This window comes from Papilio xuthus, unplaced genomic scaffold (genome assembly GCF_000836235.2).
Source record: "Papilio xuthus unplaced genomic scaffold, Pxut_1.1 DF828142.1, whole genome shotgun sequence".
Taxonomy (NCBI): Eukaryota; Metazoa; Arthropoda; class Insecta; order Lepidoptera; family Papilionidae; genus Papilio; species Papilio xuthus.
The window spans coordinates 2,596,869-2,621,359 of record NW_013530507.1 but is presented as its reverse complement, the minus strand read 5'-3'; the positions used below and the strand labels follow the sequence as shown (position 1 = coordinate 2,621,359).

General features: G+C 33.1%; 1 protein-coding gene across 3 annotated transcripts in view; it reads left to right on the top strand.

Annotated features, from left to right (window-relative positions):
- The window catches only part of Sema1a (semaphorin 1a), a 237,148-nt gene that overhangs the window by 189,689 nt on the left and 22,968 nt on the right, over positions 1–24,491 (top strand). For all 3 annotated transcript variants that reach the window (XM_013307413.1, XM_013307412.1, XM_013307411.1), the window contains exon 2: positions 14,167–14,263. In XM_013307413.1, the coding sequence (XP_013162867.1) occupies positions 14,167–14,263 (97 nt within the window). The remainder of the gene's footprint in view (positions 1–14,166; positions 14,264–24,491) is intronic.

Here is a 24,491-nt window from a genome sequence, read left to right as displayed (position 1 = left end):
CGTCCGATAAATGTACATATTTAAATCGGAAATCGAAAAACACATTGCGAGTCAAGTGCTTGACCTCTGAACCACAGACGCTCTTAAATTAAATATAATAAAATAAAAATTAAATATACACGAATCAAATCGAAAGACACCTTACGTTTTCCGACGTAGTGGCAAAACAGAGATCACGAACAACTTTGTTTTATAAGATTTGTAAATAAGGTCGGCCTAATGGAATTATTTGATCTCTGTTTTTTTTAAAAGCGAATAGGGTGTGGCTATATTCTTTTTGTTATTCTTATACACCACCCTAATAATATAAAAATACACAAAGGCATTTTTCATACTAATTACAGTCGCACATCATAACTTTAGAATCATTTTACACCGTATATTTTCAAAAAGATGTCTCGTATCGCACAGACCTGTCGTGATTTTTTTTTTCTCAGTTACGTAACTCTACCCTCTCAGACAATTTGGCTGAAAGCACACATTATCCTGGAAAGCATTATAAACAAAGATTTCTATCCCTCGCAAGCTAACTAGTGACATGTACCGACATTGTGGCCGCGTTATATGGTGTTGACAAAGGAAAAAGTGCGTCTAACGGAACTCTCTATCTCTTAGTTAGTCTACGCAATATTTCTTCTGTTTATTTTAGAAATTATACATATGGGGAAAAATTCAAAACTGAAGAATACAAGCATTATCTTTTGTATTTTAGTGGTGCATATAAATATTTCTTAATTATAAAGATAAAGTTAATACAGGGTTAGTAGTTAGTTCAATAGTGGTTTTAAGAAGACATTGAAACAAAGGAGCGCTACATTTTACAATATAAAGTATCAATAATGTTTGAGCTATTTAGATGTTTCTGATAGATAGTAAAACTCTAATAGTATGTAACAATCGCGCACTGCAGGTTGCATTAATATAACATGGTTTCTAAAGTTGGTACTCTAATCGTGGATTTGGTAACATGGTTCCATTAAAACTTTGTTCTAAATTATAACACAAGACGTTGGAATTTGAAAACAAGATAATTTTAGCCGCTATATTAAAATACAATTTTTATCTTGCGCCTTCTGTGGGACCAAAAAACTCTAAGCAAATAGTATGAAAATACAAAGAAAACACATTAATCTTTTTTTATTGATAATATGTATTAAACATCTGTAAATACACCAAATGGTTTCATAAAATGGTTTTACATTAAATATACAGGATCAAAATATTTGCAAGTACTCGTACAATTAAAATATTATTGACTCTTTGCAATAAACATAAAGATCAAAAGTGATATATGGATCCAAATGCACTCGTTATGAATCTTTTAGTCTGAAAATAGTCGGTTTTAGAATTCAAACGCAACGTGTGAGCTCCAGTGTTAGCAATTTTTTTCTTTTCTTTGATTTTAGCTCTAATGTAATGAGATCTCATATCAAAGGCTATTTGATTCAACACTAGTATGAAAATTCTCACTTCTTTTGAAGTCTAATTAAATCAAAGATAGAAAAGATATTTTCATGCATCGGTGAATAAAAATAGTGTTAAAGTTTTCTGCTTCGATAAGGAACCATGTTAATCGAAATCTGTTTCGTGATGCAGCCGATACGCAAAAAAGGCGAGAATAAGAAACAAAACGCCACCTACTGTTGGACTGTTGAAACTAACCTACTCGTACATGTGAATAGACGATGTCCCTACAACTGTCCCATAACTGTATAACTTGCCTTAATATATTTCGAGTACCCAGTTATAGGATATTGAATGAGAGAGAATATAGAGAAATACATAAACAGTTTCCATGAATAATTTCTTAACTAACCGCAAATTATTATACCATAGTTTTGCCAACTTTATTTTTACGTATAGCCTTACCTAAGATAATAATCTAACGAAATGTATTGTTAAATTAAGAAATAAATACAAAACGCTCCTAAAAGACAAATGAGTTAAGAAGTACTTGAAGCATTTACAGTGTAGATTGAGTTCGACAAGGGCCCAACAGTAAGGATGCAGTTACGCTCCAATGAGAACAAAATAAGAACGCAAGATTAATTGTCCCCAAGAGGAGAACAGTGGACCGGAAGTGCATCCATGCCGGCCGCTCGCCACTCGCCAATCGCCGCCATTTTGTACTTCCGGTGCGAAACACAATAGTTAGGGGGCCACTTGATCTATCGACAAAAGATATTGCCTCATCTCGTAACATCTTACATAAGCCCCACTTAACATGATTTACAGTCGTATATTGTAGTTTAGTACATAGATAAAAGTGCCCATAAAATGTTACACTTCATAGGATTTTTTTATTTTTTAAGAAAAAAAATACAAAATTATTTTTAATCTGTGGACATTGAATAAAACAATAAATTGTATAAGGCAATTATATCTACATATATATTTAACAAATATTAAAGCTACTAAATATAAATAAGACTACTTAAAAAGTACCTAAACTGTCCGTACCCTAGATAATGTCATTTATGTGAAGTCCCAGTTTAATTAAAAGGCTACACGAAACAATTACAGTCATCTCCTAGACTCTTACCGGTAACAACTTTCCTCAGGATCGATGTTATAAATCTAGTTAAGCGACATTAAACTAAACCCCCAAGGGCTTAAAGCCAATCAGAGGCGCTACTATTTCTTAGGTATGACGTCACAAAATATCACAGAAATAAACACCACGATGACAAGTTTAAAAACTCGATATTCCACGAAGCTCATTAAAATGACAGCTATCATTTTACAATGCTTCCGACCCAGACTTTGTTTAAAATGTGTTAACTTCATATCTTTTTATTTAAATGTTAAATGAAAATTTAAAAGTGACGTTTCGAAAGCTGTTTTTTATTCAAGTTTTAAATCTGATTTCATAAAGACTTGTCTTTTCAAGTTATTTTAATATTTTTGAAATTTTACTTTTTTAAATCATATCTGGAGTATTAAAATGTAACTTTCTTAGGAAAGATTTTATTTCAGCGCAGCGATGTAATTACATTTGCTCTGCCGTTATGATATTATAAGTTACTGTTTTGCAGATATTATATTTGTATAAGGATATTTTAATTACATTTTACACCTCTCATGGGATATTATATTAGGGTTAGTGCAAGATGTATACACTTACCCACTTATCTACACATTAATTTATTTATTTACCATGTAACTTGGTATGTCTTAAACTCCATTGTGTACTATGTGTAGTCTTTTTATCAAAATTTAACAAAGTTTAATCTAATTATATTTTAATCTGTTAAATTCCGAGATCCCACCGTCTTACTATAATATGCAACCATATATTGTGGGACACTGTGTTTTCCTAAGATTATCATGTACCGTTTTAAAATTCTAATACATAAAAAAATAAATAAGAAGAGTCTCTTAAAATCTTAGGTATATAGTCGTATGTAAATTGATATTGAAATTCTCTCTTTATTTCTCCCTTTAATGTATTAATTTAATATAGATAATGCTAGGTACTGTAACTATTGTTCGCACTATTTGAAACTGTAGAAAACTCTGATATGTAACATCAACGCAACGCCATCTAGCGAAGTGCAACTAAATTTATAATCGTACCGTATACCTAACTCACGTCTTACGTAACATTAAGAAACGACATAGCAATTTAGAACGCTTTCCTTGTACATTTGGTAAACTCCAAACTTTGATACGAATTTTTTAAAGTTGTGGAAAATGGATTAATTAAAATTTACTTATGCTAGTGAAAAATCATAGCTTGTACGTAGTTTCTTAAATAACATTTTAGTTTGTTATTTAATTTTCTATCATTGTTGTTGGTATAACATGTAATTTTATTCTCATCTTATTAATTAACTGATCTCCTTACGTAGTACAATGTCCTATCTAGTGTGAGATTGCCTGTAAAAGAAAGAAATAATCTTTGTTTTATCTGTGAGAATATTGAAAACAGCACAATTCAATTAGAAGTCGATGTGATTAAATCTATCAATTAAAGATAATGCAAATGCATCGGTCTTGCAATTCACTCGCTATATTCCAACTGCAACCAACAAAGGTACTGTTGAGAAGATTAATCGACAACGGTGCATGCCTTGGCACGGAAACGCATCCATATCTGTCCACTATCGTCCGTTTCCGGTCTGCCAGTAAATATGTATTTAGTTTGTACAAGCACTTACGCTGCGAAGGATATACGAGAAATGTACCATTCGTTTGCGACAAGACATTCATCAATTGCTTTAGTTTTTATTATTTTAAAGTTATTTATACTAAAATAGAGACAACATTATTTTTTTATTGAAATGTTGATTTGTAAAGACTTGACGATTATAAATGTATCTTATGTTATTTCTCATTAGCCTGAATTCAACTGCAACATATGTATGTACCTACTTCTATATTGAAGAAGTAGGTACATATACGAGTATAAGTTGTAGGCGAAGTCTATTTTCTCTATCGGTTCTAGACGGAAAATTATAGTTTTCACTAGTATGTTACGACTTTGTTTTTTCGCACTTTTTGAATTTCTTTATTAAAAATTTATGTATCGAATATCTCTTACATAATTTTTTTTATAAATACTATAACATTATCTAAGGTGTAAGGTAGGTCAGGTCATGGAAATCTGCAAAGATTTCTGCCAACGTTGCCAGTTCACTGACCAAGCGTACAGCTGAAGCGATTACACCCTTTATAAGTAATTTACTGACTGAATACACCTTCAAGGATAGGCAATAACGGTGTAAAAATAATTACTATAAAAATTAAGTCGTGTAAATTTACGTAAAATACTTTTTTTTTTAATTTTTGCAGGTTGTTTTGTAAATTTACTAACATTTCTTTTACCATTCTAACTATGCTTGTGCTAGGATATGGTTTACGACAATAGTCGAATGGCGGGATTCGAACCCCCGACCTCGTGATCGGAAATCCATACCCTTCACCAATAGGCTATTGACGCTTCAATTACACATTACAGAGAAAAATCTAATAAAATTATATATTATATAAAAAGTTGGTAGTATAGAAAATAAAACCGCGTAAAAGAAACGATGTTTTGTGACATAAAACATGACGTAATATGTTTCCTTTGATTGTAAATGTCAAAATATTTTACTTACATATTGTAAATTTTCCAACTCCATATTTGATATAAGATTAAGAGAAAACACCTGAAATTTAATAAAATACCAAAAATTCCTCTAAAATACAATTTCATTTTCTCAAGACGGATCATGAAATATTCGAAATTTTTAACATACTCGACGGATTTCTTTTCGGGCGTCCTCTAGGAAATTTTTAACTTTGTGCTCACTTTGGAAGGAAAATGGGGTAAGGCGAGGCGAAGCAGCCGAGCGCCGGAAATTAAATCAGTGCCACCTTACTTACCTGCATAATCTTGCATCACTTACTGCTATACTCCTGAATCGCAACCCTAGTGGTTATACAGATTCTTCGTAACAATTACTTGTAAATAATGTAATACAGAATAATGTAAATATTGAATACAGAAATAATCAAAGCGTAAAAAGGATCCTAAAACCATATTCCTATAAACATAATATTTTGATTCCTTTATAAACATACATTTGACAAGTATTATAAATCAGGCCACTTAAGCTGCTACGATGCTACGGTGCTACGACACTTACGCTGCTACGAGACGTAGTAAACGATGGGTTCTGTTACGTTTGTTAGACGAGAAACTAGCAATGTTTACTGCATGATAAGTAAATTATAATATAAAGATACATTTATCATTAATCGGTTAACACTAATAATACACCGTTTAATTATAAATGTATCTACTCAATGAAGAAGTATACTACAGAAGTGTGTTATCGCATCACGAACGGAAGTTCGCAGGAAATCAACAGATTATTAACTTAAGTTCCACTTAATAGTTTAGACATCAATTGAGTTGTTCGTAAAGTTTAACTAAAGTTTAATTGATTGATATAGTTAAGAGTGATTTATAACAACACTAATAATAATTTATCACTAAGAAAGTAACAAGTTTATGTGATTTTATCGCGTTTGTCGTTTATAATCGTATAACATTAGTTTCGGTTAGTTTATAAATGTGGAAACACACTACAATATACGACTTAACCTCAAGTAATAATAGTTTCATGTATTTAGTAAATGGTTACCAATATATAACCATTTAAGCAGCTACTAAATGATATCTGCTTGAGTCTAATTCTCATTTAAAATTACATTAACTTTCAAAGTTTTTCATCGTACTAGTGATTGTGGGATATTCATTTGAGTAAGTGGTTTTTGTAAATTAAGAATTTGACTATCACTAGAACTATTTATTATAATAATATTAAGTTAATTAACCTTATGTTTTAATTAAAAAGCCCGAGGGTGGTGAATCAGAATGTAATATACCGCTAACTACATAGGTGCGGTAACTCGAAACTAATAAAGCGTTAGATATTAAGTTTCAAGCTCGTTACGATATTTTGAACCCTTTGAAAATGCTTTAAGTAATTAAACGAGGCTCGAAGTCGGCTCGCCGCCCGGATTATCCCTTACTGAACAATGATTAACATTTTTCATCTATTTACTTATTCATTTCATTTATTTGAAACTTTAAGATAAACAAAAAGTACCAAAAATAGGTATAAATCAAACCATAAGTCATGTTACAACTTATATATAATCGAAAGTAAATTTACCATTTAACCAAAAGCAACCATGCAATAAAAAAACAGTTATACAATAACACTCTAATGTTCTAACAAGAAGACAATAAAAGGGATAATTTCAAGGCGTATGTTATTTCCTAAGCGTATTGTGTAAAAGAAAAGCGTGATAACGCGAGTGTCGAGAGCGGAACCGTCGCGGCCATTACAGCTAACGAGCCGGTACACAAGGACAAAACGTCCTGACCCAACAATGCCCACCTCGCCTTATGTACTTACGTTTATGCAGGGACGTAAAACGACTTACATACCTTATGTTTACATTATATATTTTTTTTATTTTTACAATCATTAAATAACACATGAAGTTATTTACAGAACAATACATAAATAACTTCGTTAGATACTTACAGGAAACATGTCATGTAGGAATACATATTTCATTTGGCACCATCTAGGAACCAACAACAATAATCTTATAGGTAAAAGTCTGACTGTAACCAACGGTGACATTTACTTTTATGTAGTAAATGTTCTATCAAACTTTTTTCCCACACTTATTCAATATAAGCAAACCATTTATTAATTCTTTATTGGGTATCGTATTTAAAAAGTTAATCCCCGTCCATAAATCATTGGCAGCAATGACCACAAAACAATTGCGGACAACGGGTGCACTATCTCGCCATGTCGTATGCGCCGGCCATTTATATTGCCGGGCTTACAAAACACAGAGTCGACCGCACCACAGTAAATTGCACGAACCCGCTACGCACCTAGTACTACCTAGTATTTATTTACCAACTACAAAACATGACAAAGAAAACTTTACATTAATCTCAGTGTACGGTCAAAGAAATGAAATTCCTTCCCACAGAGCATCGAATAAAATACAGTAAAATGACATTATAGAAGCAATAATTTAGCATGTATATTTACTATGAAAAATTCTCTCAAACAGAAGAGTGCTTAATCCAAAAATAATCTACATTCCACCAGAGATGGTTAACAAGATGTTAGATGCACACAGAGAGAGAAAGAGAGAGTCATGTTGTAATAATTGATTTTGAACATTAAGTAATAATAATATTTCATCGAAACCTTTAGGAGAGGCTTGTACAATTCTTGGACTATCCGCTCAACAGAAATCCTTAAAAACAAATGCAAAATTAATCAAGTGTCTTACTAACTCGCATGCATTGTTCTAAGAGAAACATAAAGCACATCTTTTTGTCTTAAATTGTACACTGTTGGTATCCTCGTATCAATTTGTTACTGTGTCCAGTCGCGGTAGCTGGAATGGACTGTTACATCGGTCGCATTGTAATGAAGACAGATACATCCGCCTTTACGTTTTTATATCGCGTCTCGGAGAAAACAACTCGTTCGTCTAACAAGATTTCAAGGATATATAATGGCTTTATTCCTCTTTGTTATTTAAAACGATGATTTCAAATCGAGAAATAAAGGAAATATACAAATACACAAACGAGTGTAACGAAATTTGTTTTTTTGTATATTGCTATAATGTATTCCTTGTGTATTGCAACTGTAGTAATTAACAATAACAATGCATGTAAAATAATAGTACACAAATGATTTTATAACTCGCAGACTTTTTAAATTTATTTATGACTAATTTGACAAGTTACAAAAGGTAAAAAATAATTATTTAGCAATAGGCGTAAATATTTTAAGAAATACAATCAAGATAAAAATCGTACCATGTAGAGTTCTATCAATTACTAACAAGAAATTGTTTCAACTCTTGTAAATTTCATAGTAACTGCGCTTCTTTAACCAGATAATTTTGCAAGCAAATGAAACTGATTTTACGAGAATGACAATGTCTTTTACATTTTGTTACCAGCCCGCCTCAGCTGGGCTTAGCAAAGTGAAGCGAACGCAGTCTGTGTACAGACCATTATTCTTATTTGACGACTAACGACGTAATGTCGGCTCATTTGTTTATTCTCTCAAACGTGGAATTCACTAAGGAATATGGAAAACATTTTATTGTTTTGTTAACATTTTATTTACAGTTAATTGAAATGCTTTTAGACTTTATAACGTTGCTCTTACGTATATTCTTTGTGTTTTTTTTTTCACTTCTGTTTGGAATGTACCATTTTGGTATTTCACATTCGAATATATTTATCCACTAGCTGTCGCCCGCGACTCCGTCCGTTAGAAGCCTATGTGTTCTTCCAGATTTTATTTCATATGTGTGCCAAATTTCATCAAAAGCCGTTCTTGGGATACCTTCAAACAAACATCCATCAATCCATTTAAACATTCGCATTTTTAATATTAGCTTTTGACAGTATTAGTTAGAATCCTTTGGCGCTTTCGTTACAAAGTCCAGTGTAAGAATGAATAGTGAGGGGACATAAAAGTCGACATTTTAGTAAGGCTAGTGTTGTGCCAATACACCGGCACAGTATCGGATTTTCTTCGTAACATTAGTAAGATTACAGTGTAAAATTTAAAACTGTTCAATTAAACAGAAATGATAAAAAGTCCTAAAGATGTAAGCACATGTGTATAATGTGTAATATATCGCATCTTAAAAGTAGTTTTATCGTTGGATCTGAGCAAAGTTAAAGTGGGCCGTCACTTCGCTTATTTCCTCGACCTAGAAAGGCGGTTAAGTTAATATCCGGCCCTAGTCCGCATGCATTGTGCGGAAGCTGCGTAACTATATCCGATCTAATTTGTAGCACGTTGCAACCGCTTTTACTTAACTATAAATAAATTCGACTTTGAAATAGCGAAGTCAATGTACGTTGATTATAAAGAACTATTAATGTCATTCAGACGAGAAAGCTTTTGGACATACAACTTTAAGTTTTCGTGAACTCAATTGGAGTAGAGAGAAAGATGTATTTCGCAAGAACAGTGGTAGAGCCCGCTTTAATATGTTCGCACCAATTGGCCCGGCTCGCCCGGTGAAATACCACGACCACACAGAAGACAGACGTGAAGGCAATTCCGCGTTTCGTCTGATGAGTGTGTGTCCCGGAATCCTAATTTAGTCCTCTTTCCCGTAACACCCTTTTTCTTATAAGGAAAGGATGAGAAATGGAAGTGGACCTTCCGGATGAGAGGATACATGGAAAGGGAAAATATTTTCTTTCTGTACATCCTTTCCTCCGTCGATTAAAAGTAGGCAACGCATATGCAATTTCGTATGTCTATGGGTAACGGCCACCTGGCTATTTCAGCGATTTCAGATGGCCGCTAGCTCGTTTGACACCTTGTAATATATAAAAAAAACTTTATAATCGTGTCTAATGTTCATATAATCAGCCTTTTAACGTACACAATAGAGTCAATGAATAATTTTAATAACGTAAGAGAAATGTATATAAATGTGGTAGAACGCTTCAACAATAAATATACTTCGTTATAAAATGCTAGTAGAAAAGTTTTCTGTGGGTATAATAAAGCTTCGTAACTTATCTTGGTTATCAATCGGGACTGTGGATTGAAAACTTGTGTAAGCCGAAGATCCTGCCAGAGACAAGTTCCCGGACGTTTTTTTTTCTCTTCGTGATAAGTTCGTTTTGCTGACAGATTATATAGCTCCCTCAACTGGGGATCTGTGGAGGCAAACCGTATCTCCTTTTGTGGATTATGAAAATACATTTGTGTAACTGGGAATGTTACTACGTTCCATAAACTTCGTATTCTATGTTGTGTTTAAATTTGGAACTGTTCCTTTTCTTTTTCTAATCTCACCTTAATTTTCATTTCTCGTATTTTCCTTTACTTATTATATCAACACTATTAAACAACGATTTTCCGGCTACATTATAATCGGCATTTATTACTTCTTACTCATAGATACGGCAATGGCAGAAAAAGAGAAATAAATCTTACAAATATTTTTAATGCGAATGTTCATCAGGATGTTTGTTCAAAAGTATCTACAAAACGGCTGTATGCATCTCGCCGAAATTTGGCATATATATAGAACCTAGTCTGGAAAAGCACATAGGTTACTAATTAATTTTTTTTTAAATTCTGCGCGGAGTCGCTGACGACAACTAGCAATTAATAAAAAAACACGAGAGAACAAAAAGCATTGTATTAAAAAGTAATATACATATATAATTAGGTTATTGCAGAACACGGTAGATGCAAGGACTGTAAACGAGCGACACATTAAGTTGTCGACGATAACGAGCCGCATTACTGATCGAATGGCTCCTGTGGGATCTCGCATCGGCTTAAAGTATACAAGCGTTCGTAACGACACAGTGTAGATAGCTCACTTGACATTTAAACAAGAATTATATCGATTTATTTCTCAGTAGTTGCGACTTAAATACCTTTTTATGACTTAATTTTTCGTTTTACTTAGCATAGTGAAATTATGTGTTATTTACCTTTATTTATTACGTACGGGTCGACGCAGCGTGGTCAGACCTCCCGCAAGATGGATCGATGACCTGGTCAAGGTTGCGAGAGCGTCCTGAATGCAGGTAGCACAGGACCGGTCATCGTGGGGATCTTTGGGGGAGGCCTATGCCCAGCAGTGGGCGACACATGTCTGACAAGACAAGACCTTTATTTGTTTGTAAAGCGGTTTCTAATTAAGATAAAATATTATAGGAGTGGAATACGATTTTTTTATACATTGAACCAGGAAATTGTGGTTTAAAATATCTGAATAACGATAGCAGACCAATTAGAGTTTGAATGTTCCCTTGGAGCGCGATTAGCTGGAACATGGTTAACATTATCTGTTTCTTCATTGTATTACTTCAAAAGATGGTGTCCGTTTAAATTTGCACTGTATTGTATGGTAATTAAGACAATTTTAGTTCGCTCCGGAAACCATGTAATTACTCCCAGGGTAACAATTGAAGAATGTTATTTCATTTTAAATATATAAAATTCCTGTTATCTTTTACAGGATATCTTTTAAGGTTTGCTTATCTCATTTAAAGAGATTACGTTGAATTGTATCGATAAACCTTTGCTATTTATTGGATTTTATCTTGACAATAACATTAACAAAAATCTACAAACAAACCAGAATATTTGTCAAAATCGTCTTATATTTCTGTGACGAAAATCACATGTAGACTTGAATTTATTGTCTGTGTTTTTATTCATCTAATGCTCACTCGATAGCAAACGATTCGTAAAAGATGAATGAATTGAGACGTCTTGATGTCTTCTTAATCGCGATATCCAATCGTGTATCATTTGAATTGGAATCGTTACATCCTTCGTCATAAAATTTTCCCTTTCGTAATCTCTGCTTCCATCGTACGTGCCATCAGAGCGATTTGCCTCTCATTTTATTCTCACTCGGTGCTTTTGCCTTACAAACAGTAAATTTAGAAGGTTTTTATGAATATTGTTTTACGCACAGTTGAACTCTTTCATCTTAGAAACGGCTCTGTAGTAGGGCAATATTACCTATCAGGTTATAGGAGTCACGTGTAAAAAAGGCGACAAGTACGAGGAGTTGACTGTAAAATAGGCTACCTATGTCCCGGATTCTAACCATAGCCATAAAACTGCATGTTTCAAAACTCACGCCGTAACTTTGTCTTGGTATTCGGCTCGGATTGTCGTCCACAAGTTACGATTTTACATATATATTCTGCCACAAACCACATTGCAATTGCCCCATCTGACTGGTTAAAACCGGATCAGTGGTCAGTATAACTTCGTTCCCAGGTCATGTTCGGCCAACATTTTGTTAATATGCAGACCTGTCAAAATGTCTGCATATCATATGTGCTTTTAAGTCACCCAGGTACGTAGCGAATGAAGAATTCTTTCGGAAAAATAATGCTAGTATAGATATATCCTCAGAAAACTTAAGTTTTACCATGGATAACTACGATTTTTCGCTCTAAAATGTGACTATTAAGCTATACATACTCGTATATAATATTGTCTTAAGATTTACTTTGCTTAAGTTATTGCCAAACATAAGCGTACAAATTTATCATAGTCTGGTTAACATAGAAGGAAAATTTTACATTAAAGAAATATCCAGAGTGTACAAAACATTTTATCATATTCTTTTACATCTTTTCAATATCGGTGTACTTATAAAAATAAATCGACGATATCTTAACTCGTTCCCTAAATGGCAAAATCGTCAAACTGTAACTCATTTAAGCTTCACTTGACGCATTTGTAAACGTACTCAAAATATTACCGGCAATGTTTATGAAATTTCCAATAAAATATTGAATATTCTAAAAATATACAACTGAATTATTTACTGCGGGAATCCGTTTGTTCATTTGCTTATTTGCAATTGTGATTTATCGAGTCAATCCGTCATGTTCACATGGTAACGTACTGGTTTTAGGTAATAGAACTTTATACTGCAATTGATATATAAATATTTTGTGTGGGGTATAGTAGATTTTTTTTGATCGTTCGACCACTAACGATATTATTACGGACATTATAGTGATATTGTTCGTATAATAGAATAGGCCTGGTAATGATTGCAGATATCTTCGAGAATTAGTCGCCAATAGAGATCAAGGCCTTGTGGTTTCATTTAGAAATTAAACAATAGAACTCCTCATTTGTTTTAACAATCAAGATTATTAATAGACAATTAAATTGTTAATCTTTGTACTTATATAAATTTGTGTTTATATAAAGAAGAGTTGATATTTTTTCTGTTTTATTTCTTATGTAGAGTATAAAGGAATTCGCTAACATGCGTTAAGGCATCACGTTCCACGTTCTCGAACGAGTGAGCTTAGAAAATTGCTACAGACTGGGTAATGGAAAGGCAAATTCCTCAGACCTTTGGATATCGTAACAAAATACTAATAAGATCAAATTGAAACTTCTCTCGCGGCTTTTAACATAATTGATACAGCATGAATGTTCGCACCATTAGATCTCGTATACACAAACATACAATTTCTTTTTAGAATTGATTGTGAAATACAGTGAAAGAAATGATACTTTATTTACATTAAATAAATGTTTTGTTTGTTTTTAAAATTGTATAACGTAGTCGCCACTGTAAAGAGTTGGCAGTGTTTCAGATTTAGATAATTTAAAAAAAAATTAGACTTTTTGCCATTCATGTCATATGTTAAACAGTAAATCTCAAATTAGTGGAGATAATAAATAATTGCCTTTACCTTGCCTAAAGAGACTCCTTTTAATAACATATTTTAGTGAATTATTCGGTTTTTTTTGTTTAAATTTTATAAATAATTTTAAGATATAAAAGTTTACTTAAAGCACCAAATAGATTTGTCAGTTAAAAGCATTGCGTAATTAATTTAAGGTTTAAAATAATTATTATAAATCGATTCGATATTTTATCATGTACATAATACTGGTTCGTACTAACCAAGTTAGCCAAATCTATTTTAGTAAGCAGTTGAAACAACTGTCATATTTTTATTAAATGATATATGAATACAATTTCTAGTTCCGTTTTTCCTTGTTATTTTATTCTATGCTGAATGTTTTTACGGATACGTAACTTTATGACAGTTTCTAATCATTTATTTTGTTGTTACAGGGGTCGACGACACACACAAGTTCCTCGGCAATGAGACTCACACAGACTACTTCAGGTTATTATTGAGGGACGGGAACTACTTATTAGTCGGCAGCAGGTAAGATTTCTTTTATCATGTTTAAAGATAAGACTCCAATTACAAACTTTTAACAAATATATTATTTGTTTACTTAATTTCACTTCAAAAATATGCACCCCGTGTGAATTTTTCATTTGGAATTAAATTGTAAACCTCTTACAGTCATTTGGCTGTCGTAAAACATTTTCATTACATGTTTTCATTTAAAATTTAACATAGTACATGAATACATCTGCAAAGTAACACCTATTTCGTTTTAAAAAGCCCCCAAGTTATACATTCAAATGAGATACTTACTTATTTGTTTTTCCCAACTCCACTTCAATTCGTAGAAAAGTTTAGGTACCCCTAACCGCAGCGTCTGAAACGGCAAGAACGTGCTGTATCTACTAAGACCGCAAAGCTAACTCGGATGCACCTGTTCCATCCCTTTTCCTCCCATTACGTGGCTCAATAGTACCGTCCCCCTTGCATTTATAAAGATTTTTGGGTTGTGTTTGGATGGAGGCAAGACTTAAAAACACCCCACGCGCCCACCGGCCTACAGTCGCCATTTTATAAAGCCGTAGTGATGAGCAATCACTAAATGCTATATCGATACTATTTTTTTTATGATTTTGATTTTAACACAAATACTCCTTTCACAATAACATTAATTTATAAATTGAAAAGTTAATTCAGAAACAACATGTAAATCTGCATGCAAATCTTGGTGTAAAGCGTAAGTCAGAAAGTCCAATATTTGTTGCTTTCGAAATATCGTTCAAGGCAGCGGTAAATCAACAAAAGTGTGCAATTCCTCATAGAGTCAGATATTCATTGTAAGATGCCATTAAAATGTCAAACTCAAAATATTCTGTGATATATATTTATCGATATTTACCGCTCCCTCAGTGTGAAGTCACATCCCTAGTTACACGTAGAAACATGCCATGACATCTGCCCGCGCCGCGTAGCACTGCTCTACGAACTCCTGTATTTACATGGCCCCGATTTTAGTTCATGCTAATCCTCGCGATGCATATTTCAGAGGTTTTACCTTACAACTTTCATGTGAAATACAGAATACACTCTCTTATACCTGCAACTTTTACTTAGCGTATACTCATTACCAATTCCAAGTACATCCTGTGAAAGACATGTTACACAAAATATAAATGTTATAATTTATAATTCAACAAAATAAATAATATTATTTAAACTTGTGTCGATATTGATGTTTCAGTCGAATTTATTTAAATAGACATAGTTTCTCATAAGAAAAATAATGTTATGATACGAGGAATTTTTACTGAATTAAATTACTTTAACGTTTTACTGATTTAATAATATAACATCGATTCATCCACAAAATCAACAAACAGAAAGAGCAGACGCACAAATTTAACAATATTTCCCGCAATGAAAGCGTCTGGTAATTTGAAATATTCATCCGTTCTTGCGAAGTTTGCATTTCTTTCGAAATCAAATTTACATGACAATGGTCACGTCGTTGTCCGTTGAAATCCTCGTTGCATTCTGCCGGGGATGATGTTAACAGGAGCAAAATGGCTCCAATAAAACCATTGTAGACCTGACGTCATAAGCGAGGGGGGACGACTCTTGAAAAAGAACAATTGAATATCACTTCTGTTTGCTCACACCTCGAACGATCTTCAGACCCCTTTTGTTGTGACGGGCCTACTGTAATAAAGAACGAACTATATCTGACTTTCCAGACTTTATTTACCAACTTTTTTATCTTCATTTATCTTTTATATTGAAGTTACGCCAAACTGTATAAACAATTCCACAGTCTACGAATCGATGAAATTATTATAATACCACATAATCTAACTCTTTTGAAACAAAAAACGTTTCAAAAATGTTGTATTCACTAAATTATTTTATTCAAATATTGTTAGATTTATTTTTTTGTAATATTAGGTGACAAACGAGCAAACTATCACCCAGATTCGCGGTAATAGCGAAGCGACCGCTGCTCATAGACAACCGCAATTACAGATGCGTTGCCTATCTTTAGATGCGATAGTCGTTCGCATTATCGTCATATGGATAAAAAAATATTAAAATTGTCTATATATTTTTATTATAATTATCTCGGTTACTGAACGAGGAAAATAACTAATATTGTTTTTAAACCTATATCACTATGTTTTCCTGACCCGTGTTAATTCTGTTATATCGCTTAGTCCGCGGAAACGTTCGTGCGGCGTTCTACGTAATGTTATTCAGTTATAGAGGGTGCGAGACTCTTTTGTGCCCTTTTAACTAAATTAATATTGTGTTGACCATGAGACAGTTGCAATGGGGACACGTCTGCTCTGTAATTGCCTATTAACAATCTCGACAAGCTTTTTATACTTTTTTCTCCGAAGTAAATATTAACCATGACTCTTAAAATAATGAAATTCAAATTGTAAGAAACGCAACGGCTTAAAATTAATGAAATGAAAGCTAATCATAACTACCTATAGTATTTTTAGGTACATTAAGTTTCGTAGCAATATTCGTAGAACGTCTACGGAAAGTGAGATGTGATCTAACATGACTTAGAACTAGTATTTTACATAAATTAAAGATGGATAGTATTTTAAAGTCATTAATACATTTGTTATTTCAGTTCGGGATCATAACATTATAGAATTAGTTAGTTGATTAGTACGTTAAATTCATTACCGCATACAATGATAATATCTCTCTGATTACTAATAAGAGTGGTCGTTAAAGGCTGATCGCGAATGTATTTTACGTTATATTTTGAAAGTGTTCCAATCTATACCCGTCTGGAATTAATGGGGCAATTCTCGAATGGATATCGCCGATTTAACCTCTAAAATATAATGTGAAATTTGAGTATTTAAAATTTAATAATGTTTATTAATTATTAGGTTTTGATAATAATTAATCTGTAATATCTAATGCTTCAGTCAATACACCAAAGATGCAAAATTACAAAATATTGATTGAATTATTTTGAAAACAAACCAAAGATATATGGAAATTTGGCTTTTCATTTTACTGTCAGTAGCTTATTATAATACATTTCACAATGAGCATACTGCATGAGCTATTTAATACCGTCTCCAGAGAAAAGGCCTGTTCACAGCACTGGGACGATGATGTTTTGAGCTGATATGTAACCTACTTGTAAAATAATAAAGGAAACATAAATAGTGCCCAGTGCCTACTGCCCAGAGAATACGCAATGTCGTTTTAAACATCAAAAAGCCATTGCAACAGAAAACGTTAAACTGCGTGTCTGTCCGCATGGAATAAAAAAAAACTTGAGTAGTTCCCGGCAATTATTCGAATTTTTCTCACCTTTTTAACCATCTCTAGACCTTCACGAACATTTCAAGACCAAGATAAGATAAATCCGTTGAGCAGTTCTCGAGTTTTAGCGAGACAGACAGCAATTTTTTTATATATATAGAGAACAACAATATGTAACAAGCATGAAAAGTTATATTTTACCTACAACTAATACAGTCTACGTAAAAGAACCCTTCCCTCAAACTACGATTTTACATGAATATGCTATTCTTCTTCTTCTTCTCAACCATGAGACGCCCACTGCTAGGCATAGGCCTCCCCCAAGGATCGCCACGATGACCGGTCTTGTGCCACCTATTATGCTATTCTAACCATTGTAAAATAGAAATGAAAGACCTAAATCTCACTTTTCCGCGTAACTTTTTGAATTAATAATAACTTTTTGAACATTAATTTAGTTCACATTACCGCATAGAACGTTCCCAAATGACGTTCCCAAAAAAAATGTAATACAATGTTTCTGGAGCGTGGTAAAAAATTAATGAAGGCAATGATCGCATCCATCAAGAGTTGCGGAGTACCGTAGAGGTCCCCGGAGTGCGCCTTGCGACTTGATTTCCTCTCATTTCCTTCACCAACTCTTACGAATGTCACACGATATTTGAGTGATACTTACTACGCTTTTGTCGTACTTACGAAAGCTTTTTCTCTTTTTATTTTATATAACTCTTACATATACCACAAGAATATACATGAAAGATCCATATTTTATTTTCAACATACGGGATTGACACAATCTCTGCAATGCTTTCAACATGAAATAGAAGAAAAGATTTGTGTTTTGTATGTCAATAATTTAATCCAGGATTAGAATACTAGTATATCCAGCAGTGTGAAGTCGGGACCGGCCCTTATTACTTAACTATTAAACTATTGTAGGCATAACAAAAGATCAAAAACATTATTTTCCTCTCTTTTGATTAAACAATACAAGAGTTGTAGGTGCAATTTAAGGCTTTCCCGTGGAAATTTTGAGCGGAGCAGCTATTTGTTGTGGCCTAAACAAATAAAGTAGTTCGAGGAGTAACAGATCAGTTAACTTACTAAGTGTGAACGCCACCTTTACGATGAGGCCGTATTACAAATAACGTCCAACTTAGTACAATGAACTACAAAATTTGCTTATATACTTTGTTTAATTCCGTAATTAATTTCATAACACATATTATAGTGCGGGATTCCTTTAAATGTGTCGACTAATATCAGTCTTTTTATTATAAACCAACTAGCAATTGCCCGCATCTTCGTCCGCGCAAACTAAAAAAAATGTAGTAATAAATAATACCAGCTATGGATAATGTAATTTGCTAACGGTGAAATAAATTTTCAAATCGGTTCTGCAGTGTCGAAATCACTTCAACAAAAAACAATTTAATCTTTCATCTTTAAAATATTAATATACATATTAAATTATTCAAACTTTCGTGAGACATTATACTAAACTGATATAAAAACGGCTAATCACTCACGTATATTCGTCTTGGTGCCGCTCCGCACGAATATACGTGAGTGTTTAGCCGTTTTTATATCAGATTAGTATACATAGTTCCTACGTTATTAAAGTTTTACTTTTCTTTTTCAACTTTGTCATGTTTTTGTAATTAAAGAAATACGTGAAAGTAATATTCAGCTTGTGACTATATTTACCCTTTCTAGTTATGAACTGCCAAAAATATTGTCGGCACGCACTAAAATGTTCATATCTTTTTTAATATATCACGCGCACCAAACTCCTATTGTATTGGACACGAACATATCATAAATCTGAAACTCCGTGACTTTAATAATGCCAATCTAATAATAATTTTATATCGCGCACGACATTGAGGATGTTTTGCCAAACGGCCTTGAGATGTTTTCGTTTTGTATGTATTTTATTATGTTATATTTCATACAGCTTCAGTGTTCGGTACATTTTTATGAGACCCCTCGACGCCAGCTGGAATGCCTCTAAATTAGCTCTGGGATTTGGTTCGCGCGTGTCTTGATATAAATATTTAAAGATAACAGCGACTACTACATGTTCTTTACTGCGTCGTTCTTTCAACCTGTGCGCCTTAAAGGCTTATTCATGGGCAGATTTTCTTGCTTCAGAACAACTTTTTATATTAGTATGAAAACTTAAAACCGCTTTTGTTTTAGATAAAACCATTTTATATCAACTGCTGTTACTGTCGCATTTCTTAATAAAATAAATTAAAATAATTTTAATTCTACGCTTGAAATATACTGAAATTGATCATTTTTCAATAAAATTCTAATATTAAACTCATTCCTTCAGTTACCTATACAAACAAATGCTTTATTGTTAATACGAAATGTTACAAAATTTGCCATTTGCTATTCAAACCGCAGTCAACAAACTCGAAACAGCAATTCCCTAAACGTAAACAACACAGAAGTTAATCACCGCGCTCGGTTCTAACTAACAACGCAGATAGCGGCCGCACAAACAGATTACGAGTCACGTAATCAATCCGTGCCCTAAGCTCGCACTACGAAAATAAAATGCCGCATCCATCTCACGATATCTCAGTGTACAGTCGCGTTTGCTGGCGGTGCTCCATCTCTAAAGTGACAAATATTTGAACGTCTTGTACGCCTTGAAACGTTAAAGGTATATGATATACAATAGCGTATTCCACACTGTACGATACTCAGAGATATTGGACAAGTAAATAATATGCCGCATTAGTCCAAAGGGGGCCTTGTTGGATGCCAAGTCTCTTCTTTGTGCGGTCCTGACCTTGACCCAACGTAAGACTTGAAAATCATGCAGATCCTGTTTCTAGTTCTAATCATCGATAATTGAGTTAAAAATCAGTGACATTTAATTGATGCGACGTTCAAGGCAATTATGTTTTATTTTACATAAGTGTAATACCACGAACGAAGGCGACTGTACATCGGCATCACTGCGTGCTCGTCTTGCTGGGGGAATCCCAGATAACAAAGCCACGAAAAAAGATAGTTCAAGATTATTTTCTCGATTTATTACACTTTAAGGTTTTCTTAGATGCGTCAAGAAACTTTATCGTATACACAAAAGTTACTTGCTTGTGGTCGTATAAAAACTTTAAATTTGTGTTTAATGACATTAATCTGTTTGTTGTACGTATAAACTTTGTACTTTTTCGAAATTAAGATGGTTTTTATTTAAATTCAAGCTCTAAGATAAGTTCAAATGTTTACTTCATACAACGCCTTATTTTTATAAATAGTTTTGTAGAGTTTAATTAAAGAGAAAGATGTGAAGTACCTACTTATCATATTTTTACGTTTTCCTCTCGAAAATTTAGAATAACAAAATTTTATAAAACAAATATACGACATTTTATAATCCATGTTATTTTATCTGTACTCCATTATGATTTTCAGAATAAGCAATGCATGTTTCCTTATTCCTTTCTGCCAGAATATTATTAACATGTCAAAGAGATGTGATATGTTTTCGTGTTTACCCTTACATGTTACCGTAGATGATTTATGCTTGGAAATTGTAATTTATTACGATTATTTTTAGTTCAATAAAACTCATTTACTTATAATTAACTTAATTTAAGAACATCCTCTATTATAAATTGGATCTAAGAACCTTTTCATTGATTTAGCTTGATGTATCTGGCTCCTAAAACACAGGGCTTAGCCCTAGTTATTTATTATATTTTTTTTATTTATCCTGCCCCTATATAGCTGTCGCCCGCGACTCCGTCCGCGAACGATAAAAAAGTTTCCTAAATTGGTTTTCCCGGCAATTATTCGAATTTTTCTCACCTTTAAACCTTTTTTAAACCTTCCCTAGACCTCCACAAACATTTCAAGACAAGCTAAATCCATTCAGCCGTTCTCGAGTTTTACCGAGACTAGCGAACAGCAATATTTTTATATGTATATAAACTTAGATACCTAGGTGTAATAAAAAGGATCTATAGGTCAACATAGAAGCACTTAAAATAAGAACCTAATAATTTAAACATTGTTCGTGTCTTCATAATCCTGTACCAACCCTTTTCACACTACGTCTTTCAAAAATAACATTAATTTCATAGTCGAAACAAGCAAACCCATCCCTTTCACTCCTCATTAATCAAACCACTGTCAGAGGAAGACAACAATAGAGTCCAATATGGTGGGTATTTCGGGCATTTTAATTAAAATGTTAAGAATTTGTTTTCTGTGCACGAAAGAGCGACCAGATTATGCTGACCCGCTTTAAACATTGAACACCTAAGAATTCAAAGTGTTTTATAGTTCATGCTAATCTGGACGGAATTTTATTGAATAGATTCTTGTGTGAAAGGATAAAACCTTACATGGATGTACAATTACAGCAAATTTATAAATTACATTTTTTTATCTATATATTACTAAAATTGAAGTGTCTGTATGCAATGTCGAAAAAACATGATGTGTATTTACGTTGCTGACAACAAAAACCAATTATTATTTTCGCCTGTTTGCCTGTCCGCAAGGCTTATGTTCAGGGTAAACTCTGAAACGACTATACTTATTTTGTCCAAATTTTGTTGATGCACGCGGGAATAGTATAGGTTCTACTTTTTCTTAATTTTGCCCTGAAGATATCTCGGGACCGCTATAAAGTTACGCATGTTATTCAAATATATACCTGTACGTATCAAATTCGTATTTAAAGAACAGCACGCGATGTATTCGTTGGGTAAATATTGCAACATTGGCAATATCGAGTTTCAAACACCAAGCCGGTGCAAACTGTATTGTTTGATAGTGCAGGAAATTTCGCTGAAAATTTTCAGAATAGAATAGAATACAATAGCATCGTAGTTTGCAAAAAGTATGTATTCGATTTTACCCTAACACTGCCCAACTTGGTTGAGATAAAAAAAAATATAACATTAAAATTATTAACTAGACTTATTAAACTAGAGTAACTGTTAAAACTTGGTCGGCCGGACGAATATACGTGAGTGTTTAGCCGTTTTTATATCAGTTTATTATACTGTCTCACGAAGGTTTGAATAATTTAATAACTGTTAAAAATTAAAACCAATTAAGCTAATCTATGACCTTGAAAATCAATTCAAGTTTCGTCTGATATTGTAAGAAAAATGTATTGAAATAAAAGGATAAGTTTTATCTTTCATCAAATATAATCTTACTGTATTTTAATGGAGTTCCTCTCGAGACTTGGCCTACTGGCAATATATGTATCTACGCCTCTGTACAAATACAAAGGAAATACACAATGGTCAACACTATCTTTTATTCTACATTCGATTCAGTTCGTTAGGTAAATAAAGCTATGGGGTGTATTCTTTTTTTATTTCATACACGCTCGATTATAAAAAAAAAGTTCGCAAATATTTTTTTTATATTGGAGAGTTTTGAAGAGCGCTGTGAATGGAAATAATTCAACAAATGATCTTTAAATCCCTACAGTGGTAGTTTAGTAGTCCAATTTAAATAACCAATTTTTATTATAACTCAATAAGCCACTTTTTCACGCCAAACTTTTAATACTTTAATAAACATTGCCGGCCAAACTTTTTAATAAAATTAATTCAGAATAAGTTAAATCGAGTGAACATATCGCAATATGTAAAAGCGCATGAACAATACGCGTTTTATTGAATGAAACATACGATGAATGTTGTTGAGAAACAATTGCAATAAATCTCGGTATATGCGGAGCAATACCTCAGTGGGCCGGTGGCGTTGCCTCAACTTTTCCAATATCGGCGCCGGCGGCCGCCATGTAAAAACCTTGCCAAGATGGCTGCCGAACGCGTCTCTCGAACATTCCATTCGAACACATTTGACAGTCAAATGATGATGACGGGCTTTGGCGCAATGCTGCACTGCAGACGAATAACAAACATTGATACCTATCGAACATATGGTAATAAGGTATATCTTTACTAGGTTTTCATATGACTACGAATGATCAATGATCTACGAATAATAGAAGTGGACAGAAAGCACTGTTATCTATCCTAACTTAATATAAATTAACGGTTCCGATATTAATTTACCATCACTCTGGTTATCTATTCCTATTCTTGTTTTCTTTATGCACACTATGTGATTAAAGTTTGTTTTGTGGACGTTATCTTTTTTTTTGCCATATAAATAAAATAAAATATTTTTTAGTGTTATGCATCTTTTCGACATTGCATGTTGAATTCAGTTAGCAATCGTTATAAAATACGGGAGAAATTTTCTACTTGACTCAACTTCTTCACTGTCTAAAAAAACACGACTGCGACTATTTTTGTCGCGAAGTAAAAACTTGCAATTTAAAAGTAAAAACAACTCTCGCTACGAAGTTACCACGGCCAGTTTCTACAGAATAATTAACAAAACTTATTAGCTTAGTGCCTAAGTATCTGAAATTCAAAAGTTTAACTACAAAATATAAATCCAAAGCTAGCTAAATATTTAGCCATTCTGGAGGAGCCTTTTTTATAAATTTTATATTATGATATATATCTTAAGGTGTAGGTTCTATTAATTTATCTCTCCACATCAAACTAATATTAAAAATGCAAAAGTTTACTTGTATGGATGAATGTATGTTTGTTTAAAGGTAACTCCAGAACAGCTCTACTGATGTCGATGAAATTAGGCATAGATGTAGAACGTAGTCTGGAAGGGCACATACGCTATTTTTTTTTATTCGCGCGGACCAAGGCGACAGGTAGTCCATAAATAAAATTTAATAAAGATCTACTGATTATACTAAACACATTTTTTCCTACATAACTCGTTTCGAATTAAATAGAGATGAGATAAAGTGAACATTGTTTTATGCAAATCCTACGGTGTGTTACGAAGAGAAACGATCGGGACGTCCAATTAATAAAGTTTAATCGATCCCCCTTTAATCCTATCGTTTTATAGTTCTTCCTATGGAGATGGAAAGTTTAATGCT